Genomic DNA, 11,276 nt, shown 5'->3' on the forward strand with positions numbered 1-11,276 from the left:
AGTTTTTGACGGAATCAAAGGACCACTATGACAAGAATTTAATTTTTTAGGACCTGTTTTTCAAAAAGTGAATAGTTTAGACCAAATTGGTATTTCGGCCATAGGTTTAGAACCAAAATTGACTTTACTCTAAATTAAATTATGTTACCGGTTACCACACAAGATGAAGCGAATCCATGACCCGTGTCCATTTCTATGTGGGACAGTTCATATTTTAAAACCTAATCTTTTTCTAATTCATTATTTCGTCCATATCTATTCTCCTTCTATCTTGCATCACATCTAATTTACAGCCCTTTTCCGGCAACCGCCATTTCCATATTCAAAGCCCCATTCAGCCTGAATACTTCATTGCAAGTGCGAAAATCTTCCTCCCTTCGTGCAGCAAGATAAAGTTCGTGTCTTGCTTATTCTAATTTGTTGTTAAGCTCGATTATACTTGACGGCCTAAGTGGGTTCGTTTGTCGTGTTGAATTGATTTGCTGTTTAGTGATGTGATTTCAAGTTCTTTTGTTCATTCAATTTCTCGCTGCGTTGATTTTGCTACGAAATTGTTTTGATTCATGAGTTGAGTGGACGGGTTTTGAGTGTGATTGGGGATTAGGGCTTTCCGGATCTTTATTTCATGATTTTAGGTCGGTTTTGGTTGTTTTTCATTTCTGTTGAATGATTAGTATTTGAATTGACACTCTTATAGTATGTGACTGCTGTGTGTCCGAATCCGAAGCTTGCTGGTTATTGAGAATTCATGCTTTAGTATGTACTCTAGTCAGCTTAAGAAATATTGCAGGGAAATTTTGGGAAACTGTTTGTTTTTTAGAGTGCATTTAGGGAATATGAACATAATTTCCACTAAGCTTGGCCTGTTGTGGACCATGGGGCGTCATTTTTAGGATTGTAAGCTGGAATACGAATTCCCAAGGGCTAGAATGATTCTGATAGTGAGGACTTATAGACTTGTCCCTTTTTGGTGTTTATTTAGGGCGTATGATAAATAAATACGTAGTACTCCTATTATTTGACCTTTTCTTCAACTCAGCCTTCCTTAAATAATTGCACAGGAGTGAATTAATTATTCCAGACAATGAAGAAAATGTTAATAGTTGACTTCTTCTGGACAATGTGCTGATAGCAGAAGTCCTTTGTGGCTTGTGCTGTCGATTATAAGTCCTGATTGTTGGGAAGAGACCAGAGAGATTGAGCATATGTTCAATCAATACATGAGTTCCGGCAGAGGGGTTTTTTTTTTTTTTTTTTTTTTTTTAATTTTAATTTTTGAGAAAGAGGATTATATAATGCTTGTAGTATAAGACAAATTGTTACCACTGAACTTCTTCTTATTTTGTTTTGATTTATATATTTTGGGTGTTTATCCATTATCTTAGACAGGCTTTTTTTACCTTCATTGGAAAAAATGTTATATTAATAAATAGCCAAAGACCTAAGCTCAAGTTAGGCATGTTATTTTCGTTTTCTTACAATCTATAAATATTTTCCATGATATTGTGGTCATATGAGTTCTGGGTTACTGTGTCGTTCCGTCTGTTTTATGTTGATTGTTGGGACATTTTCACAATTTCTGTACTATATTCTTGGTTGCAGATAATACTTGCGAAACTGCTTTCTCTGACTCCCTGCTTGTCTCAAACTCCAATATAATGATAGAAGCTGATAGTGAAATTATTAAGCCTGAGGTATGCTCTGCGTTACTGCTTCTGGACCTCGACGTCATGACGTTATCTTGTATTGTGATGTATGGTTCCCACTGTCTTGCCTGTTTATATGTGCAAGTATCCCCTTGACTTTTAGAAGCCAACTGTTTCCACCCATTCCATTTTATACCTTAATAGAAAGAGGAATATAACCTGATCCACCATTGGAGCTTGTGAAGGATCCCTCTGGGCTAAAATTAAGAAAATTAATTTGCCCAAACATGCTTTTTAATAGGAAAGTAAAAACATAGTCAGAATACCCGACTCTTATCATCCACTGTCTGTTTTCAGATGAGACCATGAAAGTTCAAAATTATAACACTTGTGATTTACTACTATTATTCAACAGTGTGCGCTGGTCTTGTATTTTATTTTTCTTAACAACTGAGATCCTTGCATCTATATGCTCTATTTTACGGATTTGATGTTCTATATTTTTTTTCAAATAGTGCTTGTTTTTATATTGATGTACTGCTTTTATTGTTAGATTCTGAAGGCTTATGTATGGCTTCAAACTGCTGATGATTCAATACAGCAAGTTGAGCAAGAAATTGCCATGTTTTGTCCATTCATATGTCGTGAAATACATTCAGGCATGGGATCTTCCAAGAATCATCCAATCTCCCTTCCTCCACGAGTGAATCCTCCTATGTTAAGCCTAATTCTTGACTATTGCCGGTTCCATCAAGTACTGGGGCGCTCTAACAAGGTTATTAAAGATTGCTGGTGTTTGAATTCTGTTAATGCTATTGACTTATATATTGGGGGAAAAAGTCTGTTAGGCTTAGGCATTCAAGTCTCTGAGGAATTTGATGGATGATATATAATATAATCTTTCTACATTTATGCAGGAGAGGAAGTCCTTTGATGAAAAGTTTGTACGCTTGGGTACCAAAAGACTTTGTGAATTGACATCTGCTGCTGATAGCCTGCAACTTAAGCCCCTTGTTGATCTTACTAGTCGTGCACTTGCACGGGTGATTGAAGGAAAGTCTCCGGAAGAAATACGAGAGATATTTCATCTGCCTGATGATCTCACAGAGGTTTTCTTTTGTTGCAAAAGTTCTTGAAACTTTTACATAACCTACTTCTTTTATTCCTAATATAACTGTGTTTTTGTTGCTGAAACAGGAAGAAAAGTTGGAGCCCATTAAAAATACCATGGATGATCCAAGGATTCGGCTTTTGAATCGATTGTATGCTAGAAAGAGGAAAGAATTAAAAGAAAGGGAGAGACTAAAGGTGATCCGGGAAATTGTTTCCTGTACTGATTTGTGTGTCCAATGTTTAAATACAATAGCTGCTTGAAAATGGTTATGACTCACTGTAAAAGTTTGCGGTGTGTGCTAGTTGGGATTATAGCTATCTGTACTATATTGAGTGAACTTCTTGGAAATGTCCACTATATTACATGGTACGACCCAGTTAAGACTCAGACTTTACCTTTCAATGGATTGTATAGAATATTGAAGTCGAAGAGGATCAAGTGGATGACCGTTCGGTGGATGATCTCATGTCATTTATCAATGGAGCCAATGAAGGTATTTTGTTTGTTATATTTCATTATTCCTCATCCGCTCGTCTCAGTGAATGTTGAAATAGATGCTTAGAAGTTTATAGGTGTAGAAAAGCTTTGAAAAGTTTTTCCTTGATGCTAACTCTCTTGATGATGAGTTATCTGTGATATATTCTATCAATGTTATTGATACAGAAATAATAATGACCCAACTTATTTGGCTCAAATTCAATACACTTAGCAAAGGAGTTTACTTTTTTTTTATTTATATTTTAGACCTCTGTCTACCTCCCCTCCTTTTATCATTTGAGGAACATTTGATACATGGTTAGTTTGCAGATTCCAAGGTGAGCACATCTTCTAAACACAAAAAGAAGAATCGGAAAAGAAAAGATAATCACAAAACTGCTCCTTCAAACTGTACCGGTACTTCTGGAAGAAACGGTATCCACAATAATAAGGTAAAGAACTGTTTTCTGTAATATACTATTCGGCTTTATGAAAATACTGATCTCATATGGGAATTTAATGATTATAAATATTCTATGTTCTCATTCACCTGTGCTACGGAGCATGCTTGAATGCCTTTGGTGTTTGAATTAACATCATCTATTACTGCAGGAAACCGATGGTGTTGATTCGTACTGTAGCAATCCAGCATTACATGACAGTCTTCTGCACAATCTTTGTAATGCCACAGAGCTGCTTGATATTGGTGATGACAGAATTGCACCTGTAGAAGATGAGTTTGATTGTTGCGATTTAGATGATGACATTGATCCTGCTTTGAAAGAAGAAATTGATAGGTGAGCGTGATGCTATTTGACTAGCCTCATTATAATAGTATACAGTTTTATCCCTTTAAATTAGAATCATGTTGGCTGCAATGTTCATCAACTTGCCTTGTTCTGTTCGTTCATTATTGGATATATGTAAAACTATTTTTACATTAACTGGGTGTGTAATTTTCTCTTTGGTAGACCTGTTCAAAGGATTATAATGTTCTGTCACTGTACTTGTCTGATTGATAGGGAAGTGGAAGACTTTGCCAGACGATTAAACCCAGATTGGCCTGATAGAATCCAAGATATTCTGTTTCTGAGTCAGGGAAAACCGCTGCAGTTGCCTAATGGAAATTGTTCAATGAGGGTGTTCACGAGTGAGTCTTCTTCTTTGTTCTAGTTCTTTTTTATTTTTATATTTGTAAATAGATTCTTGGCATTTTCCATGCAACATTTCAACCCTTTGATGACATGTACCGTTCCTGCTGATTCACTTCTCTGAATTTGACAATTTAGTATGGCCCTTAATTTTCCATTTGCTTTCATTCATTACTGAAGCATGTTGTTCAAGAGTCAAAATTGATTTTGGTGCGATGTCTTGTGACTGCATGAAATAATTACTTTGCTCCACAGGTGTAGATCAGCGCCTCAATCATGGAAACTCATCAACTTGAATAAGTTTATTGCTGCGGAGGAAATGGCCCTTTTGTTCGTGGGCATGAGCTGGTTTGGATTAACACTCAAAATTCCATGGTCATTGGTATTATTTTTGACATTAGATATTCAATTTTGATGATCCAAGTTGAGCAACACAATAAGGGAAGTTATATGAGTATAGATGAGAAACACAAGCCAAACCATCTTGTAATCTCCCTTTCTCTTTAATTCAGTTTGGAGGGGTGCCTAGGAAAATAGGAATACTAGTAGATCATGAGACTAGAACAATCCCTTCTCTTTTTTTTCTTTCTTTCTTTCTTTCTTATTTTGTCTTCTGGATACAGCTGGGGAATTTATAGCCGGCAGTTGGGGTTTGGGAGTTAGTTGTAAATATCACGAGATTTATGTAATCTTGAAGATTTTCGAGGTTAATGGTCGAGGCCTCTCTGTCTTTTCCTGCTTATATAGTTTGCATTATAAGCTTTAAGATATGATTGAACAGTGATGTCCTCATCTGGGAGAACATGTACACATTCCGGATGCCTAGAGGAATTGTATTAATAATGTTGAGATTGTAATTGCTTGTCCTGTTGAGCTGAATGCGTGGACAGTGCCTGTAACTGGTAACAGAAGATTAACTCTCTTGTTTGCCAATACGAAATTATATTGTGCATGTCAGATGAATTATAATACGAGACTGGAAAGGAGAGATGCCGGGTAGTTACTTGCAGGTCCTGTTGTGCATCACGGGCCCTCGCCCCTATAGGCTCGAGGTATTACAAGATTAGAGATACGAATGAGCTTTAAAGATGTTTGTTAAAACGAATCAACCCTTAGTGAAAGAGTCACTAGCAGTACCGGTATGAAAATATCACCAAATCCGCCTGATTAAGGGAATTTTGAGTAGCATCGGATAACATCTTCTACACTTCAAACACCACGAGCTACCTACAAGAAAGAACCAATAACACAGTTGTAAGGCATCAAGGATTCTACTGCCTATAAAACTTTATATGCTGCTTCACTTCTGACATTCAAATAATCCAAGGAACGACGGAGATCAGGTCAAATAAGTGTATGTTTCACTTTTTTTTGCTATAAGTTGAAAAAAATAAATCAAAGTAACTGTATTTTTGGAACAGGACTCGTTCCATTAAATATGAAATATTTGATTTTCGGCATGTGATTTTATGTAGTGTTGTTTTGTGAGTTAATCCAGAAAAATTAAAGTAAAATAGAAGAGTAAATATATTATTTCTATTTTAGGAAATATTTCATTTTTAATGGAACAATCTAAAAAATAAATAGTATATTACCCTATAGCGACCGCCACGAATCCACAGATAACAATTAGGCAATTACTTTTATTTTGATATACTAGTATCTCTTAAAATTATGCTATTTTTTTAGATGTGATTTATTTTTTATTAATAATATTTGAAGTTTTTAATTTCTCTCTTAGTTACTGATTGTATATTAACTCCTTACCATTTCAAAAGTTATTAGTATTTTGGAAGCAGCTTGGATCACCTACAACTTTTCCGAATAATTATACGGATAGGGGGGGGAGGGATGGAACATGGAAGTAGTACTAATAATTATATGGGCAGGGATGCGATTAAATGAAAAATGTCAACCGATCGCAAAAAAACATCAACGGGAAAATGTCAACAGAATTTCAACGGTAGTTAATGATTGATGTTGTGTTGATACTGTGTTGACATTAAAATCTTAAAATTTTACACTGTGTTGATATTGTGTTGAAATTGTGTTGAGTAGTTTTGAGTTTGTACAATATATAAGTTTGCATTTTATCCCTATACGATACTGCAAATTTCTTTGAAATAGAATCGCGGTTTAGACGTCGGAAACGCGATTTAGCAACGAAATGGTTTGGGAAATCGGATTGGAAGCCACGATTTGATGATTTAATCCGTATGAGAAAAACAGCAAACCGGCAAGATGATGGTGGATCTGAGCTCCTTCTCAGAGGAGAAATTCGATCCTAAGAAATGGATAAACGGCGCCGTACAGCAGCGCCACCCGCAGGATCCCGTCGAGAAGCATCTCGTCGATCTCGAGAGATGGTGTCAGAGGAGATCGCCGCCTCTCTCGAAGAACAGAGCTCCGCCGCGCTCCTCCGCGTCCCCCGTGCCTCCCGCGACGTCATCCGCCTCCGTGACGACGCGCTCTCCCTCCGCTCATCCGTCGCCACCATTCTCATCTCGCTCAAGAAGGTGCTCTGCTTTCTGTCTCGCATCACAACAATGTCGCTGGAAATAATGTTTCTCATCCTGAAATTCAGAATTAGACATGAAATGTATTCGGATGAATGCGAAATTTGTTTCACTCAAATGAAAAAGGTTACGGAGTTAATGCAGGCTTATAATAATTAGTTTGGAACTAGTAACATACTGATAATCAGAGATACGGAGTTAGTTGAAGGTGCCATTTAAGTATGAATTCGTAAAATCAGAGTATTTTGTTTACTGATTTAGAATGATTACACATGAGTCCAGTGCATAAGGAGTAATAGGAATAGTTAATTTTATGCCTGGAATTGTTTGCTAATATGTTCTCAAGTACTAGTTACTTAGTGTGACGTTTTGTGTCAATCGGAGTAGTTAATGTTATGCCTTAAATTGTTTGCTAACGTAGGCTGTGTTAGGATTGGTATACTGAAAAACATATTTCGAGCATGTTGCACGGATAGAATTGCTTGTATACAATAAATTTTACAATCCACTTTTAACCCAAAGCGAGAAGAAGTAATTTTATCGCATTGATGTTTGCTTGTGCATTTATAAGATGTTTTTCAAACATTTAAATGCATAAGAAGCAAATAATTCTAATTCTTCTACATAGTAGACTGGTCGTGAACGGCGTTCACAGAAGGCGACGCAGTCGGTTCTTTGTAGAAGAGAAATAGAATTTCACAACCTAGATAGGCTTTGACACCTATCGTGAAAGGTTGCAGTGTCAGTCCGCATATTTCTTTACCTTAGGAAATAAACGACACTGGTGTGGTATAGCACTGAAGGATCTAACAGATGAGATAAGTCTTTCTTGCTATTTGTGTTCTTGAATGCAATTTGATTTGTTTAACATGTAGATAATTAATCCCATAATCGGTCAAATAGATTAGATCTGATTTATTTGTATATGCATGTCTTCCGCTGTGCAAGGGGCACCAATCCCCAGCAATTGGTATCAGAGGCAATTTTTGGCTCTGATTATGTGGATTAATTTCATGTTATGTGAATTGCTTGAATGCATGAGTTTCTCTGTTTGGTTTGGGTTTTATTTGTTTTTGGAATGAAACCCTAAAATGAAGAACGGCTAGGCTCCTCGTCGAGAGAAGTTTATGTCACGGATCATCAGTCATTTTCATAAGCGTTGGTTTTATCAAATTACGTGAATTAAGTGTTGATTTCTCTATCGAGTAACTTTTACCTGTTCAAGAATCAATTGATTCTTGTTAGTATTCGCGGAATCTGTATAATCATATATGAATTGATTACGTGTATGATTTATTAATCATATATGTGTGCAGTCATGTGTAATGATTACTTTGTTTGTTGATTCCAATTGTTCCGTGTACGTGAATCAATTTTATATGTAATCATTGATTACATGAATGCAAAATCTTGATTGTGCTGAATCAATTCGAGCTCGCGGTGAGTGTCCGTTTTTCACGCTACTTTGTTACAACAATCTTTGGCGGCGTGAATATGAAGTCACGGGGCAGCAGCGCGGTGGCGTTGTTGGATGCGCAATAGTGGCGATCGGGCAGCAGCGGGTGCGACGATGCAAAGACAATAGCGTCGGTATCCCGCAGTGCAGCGCCGGCGATCGCCGACGACGCAGCAGCAGCGTCGGAGACTACGGAACAGCAGATGCAGCAACGTCAGGCTGGGCAGTTTGCCAAGCAGCCCAGGTGGCAGACTGAGTGGGAGCCCGTCAGCGGCGCTTCCGCACTCGTTTGACTGTGTCAAAATTTTCAAATTAGTTAGGATATTCCTAATCCTAGGAACTAATTTGGAGAAAATTTTGAAATTAGTTAGGGTCTTATTTTAAAATTAATTCAAGATATTGTTTAGAATAATATTTGAATATATCAAAGTGGATTATTTAAAATTTAATTTTTTAATTAAATTATGGATTAAAGGTATTTTTATCCTTATTTTATGGATTTAGATAGTTTAAATTCTATCTAGATAAATCCTAGATAAATTGGGATAGTAATAATTAATTTTATTTGTCTTATGGATTTATATAGATTTGATTCTATGTGAATAAATCCTAGATAGACTAGATAAATTAATTAATTATATTTGGATTTTAGCCTTATTTTATGGATTTAGATATATTTAATTATATCTAGATAAATCCTAGATAAATTTGGATAATAATTAATTTTATTGTCTTATGGATTTATATAGATTTAATTCTATGTGAATAAATCTTAGATAGACTAAGATAAATTTTAATTATGTTTATCCATATCTTGTAGATATTGATAGATTCAATTTTTGTTGGTTGGATCTTTATTATCTTTTGTCTTGTGTTGATAAATTGAAAATCAATCTCACAAAAATAGTTAGATCAAGCATCATTAAATGGGTAATCCTTGGGAAATGGATCATAAAATACATGGATCCACATCAACTACACAATTTAACTGGCAGTTTTGCCAGGAATATTCTACTTGTATTTTCAGATTCAAATCAGCATGTGTTGTTGGAGACACTGAAAGCGGTCTACTTGCCATATGAAGCCTTCAAACAAAGGTAGTCTTATTTTTTCTTACTGTAATTACTCCGCATTCTTCACACATTTATGATGGGATAGTATTAGAACTGTTTTTCCACACCTCTGTTCCTTGGTGTGATTTGGTATTTGTTTTGAGTTAAGAAGACAATTTCATATGGTGGAAACTCTTTTTCGGTAGAGGTTCTTGATTTTATTTATTTTTTATTCTGGGTATTGTTGTGTGTGGAGGATGCTTCTTGTTATGTGTGATGGCCACTAAACAATTGATTTCTTTATTATAATTAACTCCTGTAATTTCTCATGTAGGTATGGGCAAATGGAGCGAGGTGTGCTGTCTGGGGGCATGGCTGAACTTGATCTTAGGGGAGTTAGTACTCGCATTATTGGTGTCCAGGGAGTCGAACTCAGTGAAACAGTGAGAAGAATGGAAGAGTCCATCCCACAAGTCATTCTACTTCTTGAAGCTTCCACTGAAAGATGCATTAATTTTACTGGTGGTTCCGAGTTAGATGAACTAATCCTAGCCCTAGACGATGTAACATTACAGTATATCACCATCCTTTAGGGTAACCTAAAAGCACTAAGAGCAGTGTGTGGGGTGGATGTAGCCGCGGATAACATTGTAGGAAAGAAAGAAACTGGATCTGATAGGAAAGATGCAGCTTCGCATGCACGTAAAATTGATTTTAGTTCCAATGAGGAGGAATGGTCTTTTGTTCAGGGTGCTTTGCAGATTCTCACCGTTGCAGATTGCGTCACAAGCCGAATTTCAGTTTTTGAAGCTTCATTGAAGTCCACACTTACTCGACTGAGCACTAATCTGTCTTTCTCAGTGTATGGTTCAAATCTTGACCATAACCAATCACATTTGGATGACAATGATGGAATTGGGGGCTCTTCAACAACAGGAAAAGCTTCCTTGGATGTTGCAGCTCTATGGCTTGTTGATGTTCCTGAAAAAGCTCGAAAACTATTTAGCCTCTTAGAGCAGGTACATACATCATTCCCTTATTCGTAAGATTCAAGGGAAACAACTTTTTGGTGCCACCCTATATTATATTTTCCAACAGAAACTGATCATAAATCATTTGATCTAATTACTTAATGACTGATACATCCTAGGCTCACGAGTCTTAACGAGTTTCTCTTGGTTCTTGCAGTCAAAAGATCCCCGATTCCACGCTCTTCCACTGGCTTCTCAAAGAGTAGCAGCCTTTTTAGAGGCAGTTAATGAGCTAGTATACGATGTACTCATACTAAAAGTGAGACAACACTTCAATGGTTTGTCTAATCTACCGATATGGTCTTCTATTGAAGAGGCAAGCGCTTACCCTGTTCCAAGCTTTAGCGCCTATCCTCAGTCATACGTGAACAACGTGGGTGAATACCTTCTTACTCTGCCCCAACAGCTAGAGCCCCTTGCCGAGGGAATTTCCAACAGTGACTCCAATGCTGAGGAGGCACAGTTTTTCGCAACTGAATGGATGTTCAAGGTAACTAAGCTCACTAATTTACTTTATACTCCAATGTTGAACCCGATCATGTGAACGTGTAGGTTGGTGAGGGAGCTAGTGCTCTTTATATAGAGCAGCTGCGCGGGATCTAGAAGATAACAGATCGAGGAGCTCAGCAACTAGCAGTGGATATCGAGTACTTGAGCAACGTGCTGTCAGCTCTATCGATGCCAACACCACCAGTTCTTGCCCCGATTCACACATGCTTCTCAGCACCAAGGGATCAGCTCAAGGATGTTGTCAAATCGGATTCAGGAAATCAGCTAGATCTTCCCACAGCTAACCTTGTGCGTAAGATGCGAGGAGTCAGGCTTGATTAGGG

At 37.0% G+C, this 11,276-nt stretch overlaps 1 protein-coding gene and 1 pseudogene across 2 annotated transcripts; both read left to right on the top strand.

Annotated features, from left to right (window-relative positions):
- Positions 1–234: 234 nt before the first annotated feature.
- On the top strand, positions 235–5,130 carry LOC125221894 (SKP1-like protein 21). Of its 2 annotated transcripts, XM_048124212.2 has the most exons (10): positions 235–394; positions 1,603–1,694; positions 2,200–2,421; positions 2,564–2,755; positions 2,844–2,954; positions 3,175–3,253; positions 3,568–3,689; positions 3,850–4,034; positions 4,260–4,387; positions 4,644–5,130. In XM_048124212.2, the coding sequence occupies exons 2-10, from the start codon at positions 1,659–1,661 to the stop codon at positions 4,682–4,684; spliced, it is 1,116 nt and encodes a 371-aa protein (XP_047980169.2). In that variant the 5' UTR covers positions 235–394; positions 1,603–1,658; the 3' UTR covers positions 4,685–5,130. The 2 variants fall into 2 exon arrangements, with proteins under 2 accessions (XP_047980169.2, XP_047980170.2); XM_048124213.2 differs by lacking the exon at positions 1,603–1,694 and having other exon boundaries at positions 252–394.
- A 1,502-nt stretch (positions 5,131–6,632) lies between these two features.
- On the top strand, positions 6,633–11,274 carry LOC148933570 (conserved oligomeric Golgi complex subunit 7-like; annotated as a pseudogene).
- The last annotated feature ends 2 nt before the right edge of the window (positions 11,275–11,276 follow it).

This window comes from Salvia hispanica, chromosome 1 (genome assembly GCF_029641045.1).
Source record: "Salvia hispanica isolate PSC_SH4W2 chromosome 1, Shi_PSC_v1, whole genome shotgun sequence".
Taxonomy (NCBI): Eukaryota; Viridiplantae; Streptophyta; class Magnoliopsida; order Lamiales; family Lamiaceae; genus Salvia; species Salvia hispanica.

Excerpts from the sequence above, each read along its gene's own strand:
- LOC125221894 (XM_048124212.2), top strand. The coding sequence starts at position 1,659 with ATGATAGAAGCTGATAGTGAAATTATTAAGCCTGAG. Across the intron at positions 1,695-2,199 it reads GTGAAATTATTAAGCCTGAG|ATTCTGAAGGCTTATGTATG; the intron begins GTATGCTCTGCG and ends TTTTATTGTTAG. Across the intron at positions 2,756-2,843 it reads TGCCTGATGATCTCACAGAG|GAAGAAAAGTTGGAGCCCAT; the intron begins GTTTTCTTTTGT and ends TTGCTGAAACAG.